Below are 20,239 nucleotides of genomic sequence, written 5' to 3'. Positions count from 1 at the left end.
AGTAAAGCATTTAGTAAATTTAGAAATAATTGTTAGGATCTGTAGTATACCAAAACATGCTGTGACTACTGCTTATATTTACAATAGGAAAAATTCTAATACCATTTCTCATGTAATCACTTCACTGTGCCACAAGTTTCCTCCTGACTTGAGTGGGACCACTTGTAGAAAAATCAACATGCGTTACGGCTGTCAAAGCACACAGTAATAGAGGGACAGACAAAGCAAGTACAGTGATAGGCTCTGATTATGAGAAAAATATTAATAATCTGAACTAGTTGGATTAGAATTCAATTTTAACTACTGCTGAGAAAGATGCTTATGAAAGGATCTAAACTGGAAAAAAAAACATATAATAGTCTCTGAATAATGTTTCTTTCATAAATTTAAAGCACCATTAAAAGTAATAACTATACTACAGTAAGTATAACTTTTGGTGAAAAATTTAGGTTTAGAGAGAACAATAGCTCTCCATCCTACACCTGAGGTTGCTAGGTGTGCTTCTCTGCTGCTACAGCACTGCAGAATTCCACTACTACTGTAATTTATAGCACTGTGTTATTTTTCCCTAAGATTGTGAAAGAAGCAGTCTGAGCCTGCATCCCCTGTATACAACAGAGCAACAGTGTAAACCTCAAAGTCTATTTCTGCTTCTCCTGTAGTTTTTTTTTTTTTTTTCAAACTTTCCTGAGGTCTTTTATTTGTGTTTTTTAATAGATCATGGAGACAGATTAAATGGAAATACACAGTAAGTCCTCTCCTATAATTATTGCTTGGTAAGTCTGAGTCATCTGCTAGGTTTTATCAGCATTACAGCTGCCAGAAAAGAAATGCCCAACAGCAGCTCACTTCATTTAAAGTTCCAGTAATCTATCAAAGCATAAATCCATCTAGATTACCTTTTATTGTCCATGCCTATAGAGCTGCAAAATTTTGAAAGCATAAAGTTAAAAACCTAATCAGCCAATAAATCAATATCTGAAATTAAAGAAAGCAAACAAACAGCAAACATAAGCTGAAATTTCTCTTTATAATCTTACCCAGTGTTCCGCAAGGCTTGTTTTTGTAAGTGCAGATATCATATCTGTTAAGGATAAAAAAGTAGATAAAGTATGTCAGAGAATCAAATCTGTAGGGTATTTTGTATATTTATCATATATTTGTATCTTAGTTCAAGTTGTCAGACCGCAATCAGCTTAATTATGTGCAGCCAGCTGGTGTCGGCATTTTCTACACTCTGGTGTAAACCGCAAGCTGCAGTACACTCACAGCCGCTGGCCTCAGGCCAGTGGGACACCTGCCAGTAAGAAAAAAATGGTTAAAGTGGATCTTTGTAATCACCGGCTCCATAAAGCACTCTACCATGCTGCTACGAAGTTACAGCAGCATATCTGTAGACTGCTACCGATTCCAGGTTTAACAACTTTCAGTTTTTGAACATACTGGAATTCTCTTACAGTCTCACACAGCATTTATAAACTACACAATATTGATTTTAACTCCTACTGTTCAAACTTTCATTCTCATAAAAATTGTAAGTCTCAACTATTACACCAAAAATCATCAAAAATCTGACAAACTGGTATTGGATTTCTCTTTTCATTATCTTCCAACGATTATATGCGTCCTGAGAGTACTCCGTAACAAATTAAAATGAAAAACACTTTTCTGTGAAAAGCTAATAATGCCTTTAAAGGAAAACTTCCATGTTTTGGATGTGATCCTTCAAATACAGAAGCTCAGTGAGCCTCTGTGTAATTAACATACAAGTATCTCAAGCTGAACATGGAATTAAAATGTTTTCCGTTACAGAGCTAATAGTACGTACAGTGGTCAATGAATTGTAACTCCACTTTTTGAATAAGCAAACCTTATGATATGGCTAGTGGTATGAGAATTACAACGTCTTTCATTTTCCAGGATTTAAAATTATTTCCTTGCAATATGTTTCAGATTATTTCCCGTGATTTTGAATGGTGAGTGAAAACAAAGATGGGAAGATATGACCTTCATGCTTTAATTTTTAACCCAAATACTTACTAATTTCATACCACCAGATGCTTGTTTTAAAAGTAACATATAATGATTGTTTTCAAATAGGGATTCATTTAGAAGCCTGATCATGAGGTACATACCTTTCAGTGCTAACAGAGTAAGTTCTGTCTGAAAGACAAATCCACGGACAAAATAACAAAGCCTAAAATTTGGATCAAATCCATTAAATTCTCTGTGCATGTAGACTGCTGCAGCCATATGGGATCCCTGTGATTTTAAAGGGACTAAGTGTGGAACAGTTTGCTGAGTTAAGTCCCAATTTTGAACTCAAACATTTGTGTGCACTGATGACACTGAGGAGGCTCAAACTGTGTCATCCTATACACACGTAACGCACCCCCTGATTTCTCATTTGCTATTTGGGGAGGGAGAGGTAATTGAATCAGCATTCTTACATAAAACGTGTCAGAATATAACTAGGTTCTGTAGGTCCCAGAGCTATAAGACGACAGAGATAGAGAGAACGCTTCCTGCCCCTTACATCTTTAAAGAAACAAAATTATTATTTATGCGTTTAGGACAGTCTGAACTTAAAATCTTACTGAAGATCACAATGCAAAATTTTTTCTCAAGGAAAGTAGACCGGGGTCAGGCATATTTTAGTGAAAAAAACTATCTACTAAAGAATTCAGGGAAGTTCCCTTTTTTTTGAGATCAAAACTAAGTCTGTGCAATAGCCAGTTAAGTATTATTCTTCTAATGTATTTTAATATTAGTAGGAAAAAAATTATAGTCATACACCCTTAGATAAAATGTATGTTTAAGAAGAAAGCCAGTTATACTGAACTCAAAGAAAATGCTGTTACTAACTTCAGTGGAGCTGTAATTTTGCCTTTATGGCCTGAATCTGCTTACTCTCATTTAGATATGAATCTGGAGGTACTCCTTCACATTCAGTTCAGTTTCATAAGGAACTGTGATAGGAGAGAATTATATGAATTAAATTCCTTCTTTCTCTTACAGTTTTGAAAAAGCAAGACCACCGTACCCTCCTTTTTGTGCTGGTTAGCTAGTATTCTTCATTATGCATAGGCTAACATTGGTAAATAAAACCTAGATGATAATGATATTTAAATTAGATAATTAAATGAAATTAAGGAAAATACTATTTTGCTTTACAATAAGCTCTAACTATTTCTACAACAACATATGCAAAACAGTAATGGCATTCTAATAATGGCTTCATTAAATATTCAAATTTTATAGCCAATGCTAATTACCCATAAGCAGCACTCGTACATTCTCTTATTTTTCTGTTTAACAAGCGAAAAAACTCAAAGTTTTCAACATCAAAGGATTTATTTTGCTTACTGTTGCTTTCAAGCTCATTTTTTCATTTTTCCTCTAATTTGGATGGTTTCTGCGCATGATTTGTTCCAAAACTCGCCATCGCTTCCACGTACTGAATGGCTCAATTCCATCAACTGCTTCTCTATATGATTTAATCACATCAGTCTAACTTGTCTTTTCTTCTTTTGACTCCACTTCCTCCAACTTTTTCTGAATTACCAAGGAATCCATTTAACCATGAAGACCCAACAGATGGCTTTTCATAACTTCACAGAATTTAAAGCCAAAACAACCATCACTCTACCTGGCTCTTTTTCACACTGCTAACTTTCAAATCTCAACTAAACAAAATAGCAAAAAAGAGAGGGCTTTTTTACTAGTAACTCATGCCGTGATCTCTGAGAAGTGTAGTCCTTATATACATTTTAACTGTGGGAGTTCTCATGCTGGCCACATGACACTATAAAGTTTTCCTTTTTATTATCTCTGGAGGGAATTCTCTTGCTCCTTCTTTCTTCCTGTTCAGTGCAGGGTATGAAAGAGGAAGCATGTCTACATCAACTCCTCTCACTGAAGAATAATACCTGAAAGAGACTCAGGGTAGAATATACACATAAATGTGGACTGTACATATCAAAATCTGAGTGTTACTATGCTAATCTTTCCCTTTTGAAGAAAGATTCCACATATACATTTTAAGAGGGGGGATTTCTATCAGTTACTTGGCCAGTAAAACTTTATAAAGCATCTGAAAATCCCTTTACTCAAGTGATGATTGTAAACTTATCTAACATTACATAAGATCTGAATGGTTCAGGAGAGGCACAATATTGGGTGAAGGAGTAAAGACAGCATCCATTTAACTAATACTTTTCTCCTGCTGTCACAAATCACCTGGATTAGAGGGGGGAAAAAAAAAAAAAAAAACTATCCAGCCATCCTGATAAAGAGAGAGTTTCAAAAGCAGATGAAGCTTGCCACCTAATCTCTGAGAATAACAAATCTAGGGAAAAAAAGAACAGCTTCAAATTAGGTAGAGGGAGTGAAATTTCCAAGAACTCCAAGCAAGTACAAGGAGAAACATCATCATCCTGTCCTGCTGCACTTTTGAAGAGAACCTTAAGAAGTAAAAGAATGAGAGGAATAGTGTAGAGAATACATTCCTCAATGGGAAGAGAAGAACATCTGGGAACATCTAAAGAACATCTAAATCTCAGTCTAGTCTCAGACAAACCTGTGACAATTCCTGGTGACCCTGATAACAAATAATTTTTTCTTGAGCTGTAACCACTTGAGTAAAAGCTCTGCCACAACTTGATCCATACTGACAGACCTCTTGAGGGAGATACAAGGAGGATGAACTGCCAAGAAGTAAAGAGCTATGACAATACTGCATATACACAGCTTCACCACTTCCTCACAGAAGAAAGGAGCCCTGTTCATCCTTGTTTGCTTATATAGGGGAGGCACTGCTCCGCACTGTCAGCAGAACATGCAAAATTTGAAGATTAAAAAAAAAAAAAAAAACCTTGCTTGAATCTCTGAAATACTATAGAGAAACTGTTCTTCTGCAGAGCACTAGTTCTAAGTCAGGAAAACATCCAAATGGGCTTCCCAATCATGACAGAAAATTGTCTCATGGATCCTTTCCTGTTTATCAAATCATCAAACAAAGAAAAAAATTTCTGAAGGTTGGAGAAATGACTGATGGCTGAGCAGATCACTTCCATCAGGTGGACGCCCTCCCACTCAGGTAAGTAAACTGCACGAATTCACAGTTGAAAGACTAGAAAGAAACTTCATGGCAACAATGAAAATATGCTTCTTGCTAGAGAAGAAACAGTACCAAAATGTGGAAGACTACAAAGTCAATACTTTCCACATAGTAGATTCAACCCAAGAAACCCCTGAAACGACAAATCATCCAGATAATCAGTGAGGTTAGGTAGGATTGATCTCTATTTCACATGAAACAGAAAGGTGACAACGGGTCGGAGTTGTAGCCAAAACCTTGGCAAATACTTCAGGAATCACAGAAAAACAAAACAAAAAAAAAGATAAATCTCCAAATCAACTGCAACATGGGACTTTATTTCCTTTTCGATTCAATATAAAATCTGAATTTACAAAAGCAGATACTCAGGTTGCAGAAAAGCAGGATGAGATGGCAGCCTCTTCATTTACAGGCAACAAAGTAAATCCTTTGTCCAAGCTGGAAGAGAAGATCATATGCCTCCTGATAAAGTGGGAACATATGTGCCTGAAATAGGACCATGCTGGAAAACTGGAATGTGGAAAGAGGTAAGAGGCAAGATTGTGCACTGTGTGTCTACTCATACCCTGAATGGAACAGAAGTCAGTTGATGAGGCAAATGAGGAACAGGCTTGGGACAGGGCTGCTAAGAGCCACGTTAGACAAGTGGGAAAGGTATGATGGATTAACAGCTGTCACTGACAAGGCTGACTGAAAGTCATCCAGAAGAGAACTGCAGAGACAGATTATTCCCACTCAATGGCATGGTCAAGAATTGGAAGGGTTGTAACTCCTGTCATGCCATGTATCCAACAGAAGGATGAGAAGTGCTAGGGTGCCCAAGTTAAAATATACATGCAGGTTATGCCTATACTACTGAGCTAAACATCGGCAGGGACCACTCATGGATGCTGAAATACTGTTACCTGCATTATCAAATTGTTAAAATAGTCCCTTACACAGATTTGTCCCATACAAACTAATAACCTCAAAAATTCCCAGGAAAAGCCCAGAAGTTGGCCAGGCACAATTACAAACAGGTAAACTGCAAACAGCTTGTTCTGTAGAAGACAGCTTAATATTGTGGACACAAGCAATTCTGTGCCAGTGGTTGTCAGTACAAGAGAACAGTCATAGCCATGTTTAGTTAATTTATTAGTACTGATGTAAGCTATGGACTCTCTTTTTCATCTCAGTGACAAAACCTCAGCAAAACTGATCTGTGGAAAAATTTATTTTGCTTATCTGATGGTAAGATCCTTATCGATTGAGAAGGACACAAGTCAAATACATAAGAAAGATGGGTTCTCTGCAAATACCATAAGCACTGATCCATCTTTTCAGGTAACTTCCAGATGCTTTAGGGGAAGATGCTTACTTCCAGATGCTTTAGGGAAAGAGGGACCTCCCTTCCCATCTAGCAGTAAATTGCAGGGCAGGGAAGAGGAATCTCTCCCAATTCCTGCAAGCTGTCCCCTGAAACTGTAATTTGTCCAACTATGAAGTTCACATAAAAGCAAGTATGTTCCCTCCATAAAAAAGGAGGGACAAATTCACGGATTCGAAGGCTAGAACACATCACAATGATTGAGTCATATCTCCCCCTATCCTCTCCATAAAAAGGGAAGTAATTTATCCTAGAAGCTAGATTAAAGAAGTTCATTAAAAGCTATTTAATCTCTCACTAAAAGCTGTTTTCAACACAAGAATTTGCAAACAACTGCACTGGGTTATAACGTTCATCTATCTTTCCCCCAACAGAAATCCTTTGTGAGTGCTTACAGGAAAAATAGGAATAGGAAAGCATAGGGTACCTCCCCTGATATAACCTCCCAGTTCTGTGGCTTAGGGAACTTGTGAGCCAGAGTTTGCATCTTAATACCTAATTTATTTTTCTTCTAATATTTCTAACACTTAGTTAATTCCCCCTCAACCAGTTAAAAAAAAAAAAGACCAGTTATTTCAAGATTGGATTAGTTAATGTCGATGTTCATCTCTGGGATCTTTTTACGCCTTTGTCAGCAAAGTTGAGTCCTTCTGCCCCATTAGAGATCTCTTCCATGATCAAGTCATTTGTTAATCTCATCTTAAACAAGATGAATAAACAGAGCTTTGTCAGTGTCACACCAATACAATGTAGCCTTTCTGTACCCTTCCTTGGAGCTCTAAGGCTTATTAGAACTTTTTGAAGCATGCGCATTACAATTCAAAAAGTTGTCCTCATTAGCAGTAGTGGATACAAAGGCCAAATCAACTACCTATTCTCACTTGATAATCCATATTTATACATTCAAGGAAAACATTGCCCTTTTCACCGTTCTGATTACTTGAAATTGCCCACTAAAGGAAAAAAGTCTCTATAAAGATTTGTTATAACTAGCTGTGAAACGTCCATTATTTCAGAAAGAACTATCTGCACGAAATTAGCACTAACATATGCCTGTAACAGGACTGGAAACACACATGAATACTAGCATTGTGAATCAATATATGTGGATGGCTATACTTTAAAGAATTTAAGTAATCAACACTAACAACCAGAGCACAGATTTCCTAAAGTATGATAATATGAAGAAGGCATGAAAACTTTTGTTAGAAACGCACACTGTTCAGAAACGCTGTGATCATACAAATGACTTATAAACACATAAGCCTACTACAAAATCATCTGAAAGCTACCTCTCCAAAATGCCTGAGTAATATTTGAGGTAAATATAGGCAAAAGTAGTTGAGACTTTTGAAAGAATATTTCTTAATGAAAGAGTTTAAGAAACAAAGACTAGAGTCATGGCAAATTGCATCTGAGGAAAAAATTACCAACAATACAAAGAGCATATGAATCTGAGACCAACCTGACACATAGATATTAATGGACATAAAGGCCTATTATAGGTTCAAGACTGCTGCACAAAAACTTCATATATATTTGTATGTATGCATATGTATATGTACATATAAAATAACACAAGATTTGCTGCCAAACTTGCTTGCAAAGGTTGCTGCAGAACAAAATTAAACCTAAGGATTGGTTCTGTCCTATCTAAAAGGAAACAGAGCCAGCTACTACTAAGAGGAACATTTCCAAATATGTCATCCCTGAAAAGGTGCTTTTATTTTTCACTTCTTTTAAATCAGATCTTACTTTTTTTTTTGACACTTTTTTTTATTGTAATAGGCTTTAACCATAAACTGTTCAAATAAGGACTATTCCTTTAATGTACACCTGTCCAATGATAAACCTAACTTGTTTCATTAGAATTTGACCTTTTTACTTCTTTCTTCAAGCTATGCATCTCGACTTATCTTTGCATCTCATATAGGTCTAATCATATAGGTCTTATATTTGAGTAAGTGTTAACTTCCAGTCAAAAAACTATTCTAAAAAGTAAGTTCACCTAGTTCCAACACCTAGAACTATAAACTATAAGCTGAACCACAGCTGCATCCAAGCAGGACCTCTGACTTCTCTTAAAGGGAGCAAAAAGCTCATCAAACTATCAGAGAATTGCAGCTCCTATGTCTAAATTACAGAAAATAAAAAATGAAAAAATGGTGAATAGTTTGGAGCTTCACCTTAATTTTTTGCATACATCTACTTTGCTAGGATAAAAAAGTGTTTATTTACAAGTGCTGGCAATGTAGCTAATGCTAGAGAATTGTGTGGAAAACAGTTATAAAGTGAATACTTTATAGATTTACTCAGTTTTTGTAATAAGCATAATTCTTCAGCAGTTCACCACATTTTTGTACGAAAATCTGGCCGCTTGTTTGATTTGCACAGCTTATGAACAGCAATACTCCTTATAACACAATACTTTTTGATTTCTTTCTAAAAGCTTTACTATAGCATCTGCTTAGCCTTATAGAAAGTGGTACACCACAACAGCATTTTGCCTTAAAATAAAGTACACGTCTTATTTGGTTTCTTCCTCAAAAACCTCAAACCAAAAAGAGCTATTTAAACCAAGGAAGGAAAAGCGTAATATACATATTACACATCACTCAACAGAAATAGCTTTTTCTATTATTAGTTTTCCATGTCTTTAAAACTGCCACAGACAACCAAAGTCTGGCTGTATGGGACTTTCTTCTGATACTTAACTTGGGTGGATAAATGAAGTTATGAGTTACAGCTAAGAAAAATACTACCATTACAAGTTCTCATTCCCTGATTTATTTGAAAACAAACACGTAAGACAATTGCACTACAGATGAAACATTTACATACTGCCGTTTTCTAAATTGTAAGTGCACCCACAACAGTAAAACATTCTATTCTGAAACAACCTCTTCTTTTCATGTTCTCTTTTGTCTTCATCAATTTTGACAATGTAACATTAGAATAGCAGTTGCAAATTTACCACAATCAGTGGTATTACGAGCATATTTGGGAAAGCTATAAAGTCCCAAAGAGCATCATCAATGTATTTAGTACGGAGGTATGTAGCTGATTTGGACATGCTGATTTTACAGTTTTTTGCAGCACAAACTTCACCCCAAACCTAAAGTTTTTAAAAACACATTTTTTCAACTAAGTTCACGAAAAATACATCAACAGAGAGGTTTGTGGTAAGCGCACTTTGAACCCTAGTGAGACCTGGATCATTCAGTCGACTAGATGACCCCTGTTCCCAGTGTACATCCTCACTGGCAGGTACATAACGTCCTCCTCCCACCAACAAAGTGCAGAGTTGAAAGTCCAGAACGGTTCTCAAGAGCCGTTACATCACCTGTTACCAGGATCTTTCCAGCTCGAAACATCATTGATCATACCCCAATTCAACTTAAGGTATAAAACTAGCCCTGGGCTTTCTGAGTTTGAGCCAGGTTCTCCTGGGAAGCAGCGGGTCTGCAGGGGAAGAACTCTCCCCTTGGGTCGGGACGCTGCCTGAGGAAACTCCTCGAGGTTGAGAGCCCTCTCCCAAGCCTCAGTGCAGCAGTGGGGATCGGGATATATGTTTTTCTGGTGAACCCACAGTGCAGTAGCTTAGTTCCTACACTGACACCCGAAACCTGTTGAATACTGTTGCTGGTTAATAAATTGGTTAATAGTTCTATAAACAGAGCAGGCCCTTTCTCATTCTGCGACAAGGTTTTCCTTCAATACTATCATTATGTGTCAGGTAAGCATATAGTAGAACTACTGGGAAAGATATTAGTTAGACGAAAATAGAGGACTTCATAGATGAGTTTATAAAGAAGGAGAAATAGTTCTAAAGACAAGATGTAGACCCAGACCATGTAGTTCTCAGCTTGAGACCTGGCACAGACCTGTTACACCAGTTCAAATCACTAATAAAAGGTCTTAAGTTCAAAAAATCAGAGGACTGGCTTTAAAATCTTCTGATTTTAAATAAATAATAATTGTTAGTCATCTTCTGCTTTCTGAGATTTCTGAGACTTTCTGTATTTATACACAGTTTGTCATTTTCTCAGGCCTAACTCTTTTTAGTCTCATCTTCCTTTTTCAATGTAAACTATGTTTCTCACCCAGCAAGCTGTCCTTACCAGCTACAGCAAACATCAGATAATGAGAAGAGAGTCAGAGCACAGAAAGTACAGAATAATGAGTGCCACAAACTGTTAGGTACTTAACTAGATCAGAATCTAAGACAGACACCTAAAGTAGCTTAACAGGGACAACGTCAATATTCTCCTGGTATAACAAAGACATTCAAATAGTACCGATTCTACTAATTATTTCAGGAGTGATACTCATCTACATTCTTGTTCCTATGAAAGTTCTTGTTCATGGATTGAAAACACGTAGCTTGAAAATACAGATGTATTTCCTTGCTGTCCACTGACATATCAGCATCACATGAAACTTTGGTACAGACAAAATACTTCCCTTCCATATGCTCTTCTTGTAATCAGAACCTTTCTACAGACTATACATGACCACCAAGTAGGGAAGTATCAGATCAACCACCATAACATGAAGGCTTATGAACACTCTGCAAAATATTAAACTATTTTATTTGACAACATTTACTCTACAACCATTCTAGAGACAAGCTCTATAAGCAAATTCCAGTACTAAAGAAACAACCTAGCACTTGCGGTTCCAAAATCTGCCCCTTGCAGGTTTTAGACTGGCAGTATCACTTCACTCTCTGCTCTGCCTTCATCTGTCTGTCACTAGACGTAATTTCTTCCTTTTTCTCTTTTCTGAATCCAGCAGGTACAGCCTTGCTGCTGTATCTCATTCCTCCTTCCTCCACGTATTTTCTTTTATGATCTTGAGTGAACATGACCACATTTCCCTCTCCACAGCTTTAAGAGGATTGGCTTGGCCCAGACTGATCAACGGCCCAAGCGACCATCAGTTAGCTTCCACAAGTAGGTCTGTTCTACTATAAAAATAATTTTGAGAGCTATCAACACTGCAATCACAGCAGCATCAATGGGCTCAGCCTGGGCTAGCTACCTGAAGATCCATCTTGTGTCTTTCCATTTTCACTCTGCACTGAGTTCTATGCTTCTGCACTTAAACTATTGGCACCCAAGCTAGCTATTTTAAAGAGGTTTGTGTATGTCTTCAGTATATTAAAACCACTTCACTGGTAGCAGTACAGATAGCATAAGCCATTATTCAGAAGTAGCTCCAGGCCTTCTTGCTGGTTTATTCCATTCTTAGATGGATCCATTCATCTTCTGCAAAGCGTGTTTATTCTAAGCCTAATTAAGCTTTAGGTCCCCTTCGACACTGAGACTCCTTTATCAGGTACTTTTAACAAAGTCAGGCATTAAAAAATGTACATCTTTGAATAAATCCTATATGGAAGTCAACATCGTATAATGTAAACTTGAACACAGAAAATTAGCCAGGATTATAAGGCACAAAACTTGCAAGCTGGAGACTGTGAACCAACAGAAGTAATCAGAGACTTTAAAGGTAGCAAAACTGCAAGCCGTGTTTCAAAATCTTTCCATGACATCTCTCATTTTCTTTCCATGGGATAGCTCCCAATCCACAGTAGAATGATTTATATTGAACGTATCAGAAATTTGGAGCTATCCACATATGTGACAATCATTACTTCATAACTGTTCAGAGACCACAGAGAGGTTCTGGATTTACACTATCACCAGAACATAGATAACATTTAACTTGTTGCATTCTGTCCCTCAGAAATGGTTTCCACAGTTTTACTGTATTCTCAGTACCTAGCAAAAATTTGGAAGGAGCTGCATGGATGTGATCTAGCTTAAAGCTAGCCTGAAGAACAGAAAAGAACAGAAATGTTTGCATGTCTACTCCAAGTACACTGCTGACACATTTCCTATCAGTGCATTTGGGGAAAATTTGGCAACTAATGCATAAAGCCTTTGTTCAAGGGACGGTCAGAATCATTCAATCAATTTGTAGGGCAATGCTCTTTGGAGTGTTCTAACGTAAAAAAGTCTGGGGAAAAAGACAACTAGCAAGATCAGCTATATAGGCGTGGCTGGGGACATCCTGTCACAAAGCAGAAAATATTACACTAAACCATTTATAGGAAGCAACTAGTCTGGATCTCTGGCGGGAGGGAAACAGTTAGCAGCTGTGACTACTAGCCAAGTTTCAGCTCTGTTGTACAAAAATAAATGAGATAAATTAGAGCAGTAACAGACTGCAAATACATTTACGAGTTTTCTTGGGGATATGGCCTTTCTTCCCTTTCTAACCTTCAACAAATTGCAAATGATTATTGACAATTCTCTGGGAATATCAGACATAGGTCTTTGTTCACAAACGTTCGGTTTATCTGCCCTTACTCAGAGTGAACGGTATTTGCAAGTATTCCTACTTAAGGGTCTGCTTAAGAGTCTCATTCTGCAATACTTATCTAGAAAAAATTCCCAAACTCAAAAGCCACATTAATGAATTCCAGAGTGTAGGATTAGGCTCAGAATTACACAATTAGAAGATTTAATGTGTGTTATGAATGTAATCCTATAATGTATGCACATTATGTACATTTTTATCATGTTTTTGCAATTTTATCTTCCATAACCTTTAGGGTTTTTTTTTTTTTTTAAAGCAATACATTCACCTTTTTTTTCGTATTGCAAATGCTCTTTAGGTAGATATTGACATGAAAGTACATTATAAAAAAAAAATCAGCAAAAATGTCTAGGTGTAAAATGCATACAGACAAAAAAATCATCATTTTATACTAACTTATATTAGCTAATATTTAGGTCCTAAAGCCATTAACTCCAACACAAGTAGAAAAAAGTCTCCAGAGATGCTTACGTAACTTAGAAGCACATACCTGAAAGTGATTTAGGCAACTGAAAGTTGCATGGTAGCCCCAAATGATCCATTAGTTGCAACAGTTCTACCTACCCTTTGACTCCTAGCAATGAATTCCCAACCTCTTTCCCAACTACCTGCCCATAATACCTCAAATTCAGCTATTTCAGTAAATTCAGGCAGCAGAAATATAACACAACAAAAAAGTGAATAAGATACTGGAATTGCTGAGCAAACAGTCCAGCAAATGCTAGTACTTTGTCCAGACCAGAGTGAGAAACGCACAGAGACGGGAGGAAGGGTCTATAACACCCACAGCTAAGTTTGCTGGAAGCTCTTTGGCTTTCATCGAAATTTCTACAGCAAGTCTTCAAAAGAGCTTAAAAGGCTTGGAGCTGAAGTCCCACTGGCTTTCAAAAAACACAAGCACTTAGGCAGGCTTTTTTTGTCTGCAATACATAAGCATCCCCTACACATGAAATTACCATAGTTGTCTAGTCTCATTTTCATAGTGCTAACATGCCTTAATTATGCGAGATAGAAGCCTCAGTGCTAACGGTGGTTCGTAAAGAGTAGCAGCCCATTAGGAAGACGAATCAAACTCGGTACAAACACAAGAACATAAGAATTACAACACTGGGCCAGACCAAAAGTTCCCTCATCCCAGTACCCTGCCTTCAGGATACCTTAAGACAATGCCTAAGAGTGCAAGCATAAAGTGGCAGTTGCACACACACTCTCCCAGCTTCAGTAATTTTCAGCCCGGATTCTTTGAGACAGATGTGCCTCCAGGTATTTAGTAACTATCAATAGATTCTTATTCTGTGAACTTGCCCAGCCAACCTCTCAACCCATGCAAATGTCTGACTTCCACAAAGTAACTTGGAAGTAGTTTCAACATCTACTAATCCTCACATAAAGGACTGCTGCCTTCTCCTTGTGCTCCACCTCTCTTTTGCTAGGTTAATGTGATCATCCCTAGTTCTTGAACTGACAGGGACAGCAAACAATTGTTCTTTATTCATGCCCTTCATACTGTCCATAACTCTGTAGACATTACACCCTTCCTAAATTTGACTCTTCCAAGTAAAAGAGTTCTCTCCTTGTCAGTCCTTGCAAACAAGGCTCCATACTTTTGACCCCTCTTTTTTCCTCTTCCCTGAACCTTTTCCAATTTTTCTACAACAAAGTATTCAAGAGGTAGGCATATCCATTTACTCAGTGGCATAATGAGGTTCTTTATTCCTTTCCTAATAATTACTAATACTTAATTTGCTTTTTTTTTTTTTAAACAGTTTGCAGAACATGGAGCTGATTGTAGCCACCAAGATCTATTTGCTGAGAAATAACGGTCAGTTCAGGACGCTTTGTTTTATATGAAAGATTACACCTGCAGAGATGTGAAAGCAGGGAAATGTGAGAACTAGAATTTCCATTTCTTAAAAAAGGCTATTTTATTGAAATTGTTTTATTTCAATGAAAGTCCACTCTGAATTTTCCCAGTGATCTCAAAGCATTTTACATAGGTTGAATCAATTTCTTTTAACACCAAAACTGTGTTATATAAATATACAATTCTTTAAACAAAATTATTTTTAAATAAAGCATTACAATATTTTCTAAAACAAAAATCTTATTAAAATATGTTTTCCTGACTTTCTCTTTTAAGTCAATATATTCCTAGAATTTTGCCTCTCATTATATGGTGTTTTCAGTAGGGAAATATTTTATGGATTTTGTTTACCAGTTGTAACATGGGACTCTCTCACTGTGACTTCATTTAACTACAGATATATTTAATCAATGAAAGACTGATGCTAATTGGAAGCTGTTGCAAGAAAATTTGCAATAAAGTTTAAATAGCAGGAGATAACATCCCTGCAAAAGCATGTTAAAGATTGCTGATTCTGTTCATTAGCCAGCAATTTTATTTTTTAACTTTGTGAGTTAAGCAATGAGACGTATCAAGAAGTTCAATTGGATTTTTACCACCTATTTTAGATACAGCTCACAAAATCTTCTCAGTGAAAACATGCTATTATACTATTATCTTGGATTTTTGTAACTGCTTGGTGCCAGTGCTAATGGAGAAAAAAAAAAAACACCAGGGAAAAGGACAAGCAGTAGATTTTTCTGTTACTTCCAGTTGATCTTTTTACACAAAGTTCTGAATAAAGGATTGAAACTAAGACGTAATGTCAAACTTATTTTTCCTGAGTATGATGAGAACAATATGCCCTGAGCTTGGGTCCAGTTAAACAATCACACAAGGTACTTGGAGTAACCATAGAGTTTTATTTATATAGACAGCTATATTTCAGTAGCTTAACATGGTAACTAAAAACTTTTTCAGTCACTGGAATGAATTCTATTTGCTGACTTTTTTTTTCCCCCCCCAAAAAGGTCAAAAAGATAGACAATCACTCCATTCAAATGATTTTAACCTTGACTAGTATCTAAGCCAATTTTTTTCTTTCAAAAGCAAACTCAAAACAAATTGAGTTATACAAATTTTGTTTTTATCTCTGTTTAAGTGTGTGTTACAATTATAATAAAAGCTTTATCTTCAAGAAATCATACAGCAACTAATTCAATTGCCACTGCTTAAAAACAATACAAAGACAATCAAGAGTTGAGTGCCTGTGGTAGTTCTCCTGGTCATATGCACAAAGTGCACTAAATACGCTGTGGTGTTCTAAGACCAACAAATTTTGAAGCTAATGACTTCTGTAGACTGCCTGTGAATTGAGAAGAGAAACACAGAGGGACAGAATGAGATGGGAGGCAGAAGCAGTGACTGTTGTGACAAAGTTTAAAGAGGTGAACAGAGAACAAGTCTAAAGGAGAAATAACATAACCAAGACCTTGCCCAGCTTTGCAAGAGCTCATCTACCCAGCTCATCTACTGTAGGTCTTGCTATGTATTAAGATGAAAGGAAATATAATTTGTTGTCTTTATGTCCTGATAAAGAAAATACCTGCACCTTGGACTGACTTTTAAGTCTGTACAAATCTAAGAGTGGAACCCATGCTTCTAATCTAAAATGTCCATGTAAATCTTGGTTTCATCATCTTCTTAATAACCAGTACATAACAAGAAACAAAAAATATTTGCTCTGTGCAAGACAAAAAAAATGTCTGTGTGGCATACATATTCTGTCTAGCCTATTTATCAAAAAAAAGAATAATCTTTTTAATGACAGCTGCAACCAACTGCTGTGAATAAATGGCTGAATACCATGAGAACGGTTACTTACCTTACAACAACAGTGGCTCTTCAGAATCATGTTATTCACATGTATGCAAACTGGGATTAGCCAACAGTGTCTACTGAGTCTGTGCCTGCACGCATCTATGTCTAGTTCCCCATATGTGAAAGAACAAAAGGGTGGAGCAAGCCTAATTATTTTGTCAGTACTTCTGCCCATAAAGAATCCCAGAAGAGATAGTATTAGCTGGGAAAGAAAACAGGCTGCATTATGACAGTCATGTGTCTTGCAAGTGGATGCACTTGTCTGATTCCTTTGTGAATGACTCCCCATAATAATTACTCCCACTTCTTCTGCCTAATAAGCAGTTCTCCGGAGACTGCTAACAGGATTCCTGTTTAAATTGCAGGAGAAGGATAGCCCTGCTTACATAGGTAGGTGTTTCTTCTGCAAACTTCTAACAACAGTATAGTTGCTCTAATATATCAGGAACAGTAAAATTCTGTAATCAAGGACTAGAGGTTGCCAAAGTCAAACACAAAAGCTCAAATGTGGCCAAGCATTTAACCTTGCTAGACACTTAACTATCATGCACACGGAGAATCATTTCAATCATCTCTGTGGAGATAATGTGTGAGCTTTTACCCCAGTAGTCTTCAAACTCTACTGGTCCAAGATAACAGTTTCAGCAACGTATCTTCTCTCCACTAGACAGCTTTCAGAAAAAGGGGTGATTCATTTCTTTCTGCCCTTTATCAAAAGCCTCTCCACTGGTTCCAAGTTAGATTCTTTCTTAGTAGTAGTATACGGTACAAGCACTAGTAATCCACCATTGGCAGTCAGAGGCAACGCTGACATGGTTTGCATAGAAAGAACGTGGAAACGCCGACTCTTTCAACTAAGCAGAGAAACTACCCAAGAAAGTGGCACAAGGGTAAAGCCTAAAATCCGTCTCTCACCACTCATTTTCTTCATCCATTTGTTAAGCTGTGGGAGGTCAGCAACACAGCTCAGAGTTCTTCCTCAAGGAAGTGCAGTCAGCAGAAGAGATTCGCAAAACTTGTCCTTCCCCCACTTCTGAGGGTTTTGGTTTTTTAAAATCTCTATGCCTGTTTTTGCTACAGTTAGAACAGGGACCCCACCTTTTAATACAGTCTCTTCCAGCTCAGTAATAATTTGGCAAGTATTTGCCTAGAGAAATGGTAATTGCACAGCTAAATCCTTGGAAAGTATAAAGGATTCTTTAAATTAGGCTATTAACTCCATACTTAAGTTACCTGATTTTTTAAAAGGAATTCCCTACTGATCCCATAAGCTATTAGCATTTATACACTATTCAAGTTCTAATTTTATACGCTAGTCTTTCAAAGCTAATCTATCTACTTTAAAGTATGAAAATAAATACCACTTCAGCACTTAAAATAAACCCACTAGGCATTTCTCTTTCTTAAAAAGGACTCGCAGTTCTGTTTTCCAAAACTGGTTTGGTTTCCTCTACATCAGATGCTACAGAAGAATAACGCTTTTTTTTTCCAGGACTGACTACTCCTGAGCTTACAAGTTTTTGATTTTTATCACATACTGAATATTAGCATGAGACTATTAAGATAATTATTTCCGTAAGTTTAAAAAATTTTTAAATGCTAAGCAAAATATTCTGACTGGCTACCAAGAAGAACTTTTTTCCCCATGAAGACAGTCAAGCAATGAAGCAGATTGCCCACAGAGGCTGTGGGGTCTCCATCTCTGTCGGTTTCCAAGACTTGACTGAATAAAGCTCTGAGGAACCTGGTCTGACTTCCTTGGTGACCCTGCTTTTGGAGGAGGGCATTGGGCTGAAGACCTCTAGAGATTCCTTCCAACCTGAATTATCCCACAGATCCTCAGCAGACACCATCTGAAATTTTCAGCAGAGCTTATTTAATAAGCATGGAATAGCAGAAATATTTTAACAAAACTCTTCAGAATATTCAGTGAAAAGTAAAACATATACCCAAAATGGAAGATTCATTATAGCCATACAGTTATTGTAGTCCAAATGTTTTATCAGTATAGAAAACAGGGGAAAAAAGAGGCATACCTTCCTCCATGCCACTCTAAGCTGGAATAGCCCTATCTGTGTTAACAACTACACATTAAACCTCTTGAACCATACTATTCAATTAGTTGATTGTTAAAATTTTAAAGCTTCTGAAGTCGTACTGCAAAACTCATCCCCCTTCTGCAACACTGACAGGACTGGCTGAAACACTAACTGTAAAAGTTCAAAAGACATCCAAAAAGTTGTTCTTCAAATTTAAAGAAAGATTTTCTTCTTCAAATTTAAAGAAAGATTAAGCAAGCCTTATTTTTAATAGCTCAGTAAGTTTTGGCAATTAATGCATTTATACCACTATAAATCAATACAACTATTGACCATAAGATCTACAAACAAGAAGATATAACGTCCAATAAAATACTTCTACATTTCATTGTGGCTGAAAAATAGAATTTCATTGGTTTTAATCATAAAATTATCTCACTGCATTATGTAGATCAGACTTAGTGAATCTAACCATTTAAATGAATTTTCACCCAAATTATGCACAAATAAGGCCCTATATGGAAGTCTGCATTTCTCAAGTAATAAAGTAAGTATGCTTGGAAAAAGGTTGGATAACATGGAGAAAATACTATTTCATTTGTCTTAAGTGTATTAACCTTTATATTTGTTGATTTAGTAAATGTTTCTATTAATGTTATGGCTAGTGTTATTCAATAACTAAAAACCACTGATAATTGTTCGTAAATATTTAAATCAAATTCTAACCTTTGCTCAAATTAACTCAGTCTAAAAACTAAAATAAAAAGATAACTAAAGCAAAAAATCTGAAGTCAGTAATTACTTTTCAGTTAATTAAAATGTAAACACAGTACTACACATAAACATATATTAAGGTCAAGAGCTATTTAAAGGAACTTAAGGAACAGAGTTTCCTTCCAATTAGCCAGAGAGAGATTCCAAATTCAGAGCAAAGGCTACAAATAAGAGTCATGCATTTCAGAAAAGTTGCCACCTCTAGGATAGTACCCTACTATTTAGGATCCCCTTTTAAAAAAGGTCAGGCACAGGAAAAATATATTGTGGATTGTCAAACAATCCACGTAACTGACTCAAGATATAAGCAGATACAGATTTGCAAAACATCACATCCTCCTGAGCAGTTGGATCTCTTGCTATAGCTATTGTTTGCTACTTTTTTTTTTTAAACTACTAAATAATTAACTCTATGTTAGCCAATGCCTAAAGGAAAATATGACTAAAACGGAACACTTTCAAAAACAATCTTGGCCAAAAACCCATAAACACTTTCAGGGATTAGCAGATTGCACTTCACACGTCTGAAATAAATTCCTTGTTTTTTCTAGTGCTTGGAGTACAATTCCTTGCTCTTCAGTGTTTCCAAATATATTGTTCAGAAGTGCGCAATATATCTCACTTCAGTTTGGCAGGTGGTTGAAAGAGCTAACAGAGTAGACCTTTCTTCTAAAAGAATCTGGACAGTGAGTATTTGTCAGTATTACTTATGATCGTGCAATTTTTAAACAGGACTAAATGTCCTAAAATTACTTGTAAGCAAATACCTTTCATTAGAGCTAAATTAATGGGCAAGCTAAAGAACTGCCTGTACCTCTTTTTCCCTATTTATC

At 36.5% G+C, this 20,239-nt stretch overlaps 1 protein-coding gene across 2 annotated transcripts in view; it reads right to left on the bottom strand.

The window, feature by feature from the left end:
• The window catches only part of LOC104146880 (A disintegrin and metalloproteinase with thrombospondin motifs 6), a 165,207-nt gene that overhangs the window by 96,727 nt on the left and 48,241 nt on the right, over window positions 1–20,239 (bottom strand). For both annotated transcript variants that reach the window (XM_009679158.2, XM_068927517.1), the window contains one exon: window positions 1,041–1,084. In XM_009679158.2, coding sequence (XP_009677453.1) covers window positions 1,041–1,084 — 44 coding nt within the window. The remainder of the gene's footprint in view (window positions 1–1,040; window positions 1,085–20,239) is intronic.

Source organism: Struthio camelus, chromosome Z, assembly GCF_040807025.1.
Source record: "Struthio camelus isolate bStrCam1 chromosome Z, bStrCam1.hap1, whole genome shotgun sequence".
Taxonomy (NCBI): domain Eukaryota; kingdom Metazoa; phylum Chordata; class Aves; order Struthioniformes; family Struthionidae; genus Struthio; species Struthio camelus.
This window is presented reverse-complemented; position numbering and strand designations above follow the sequence as displayed.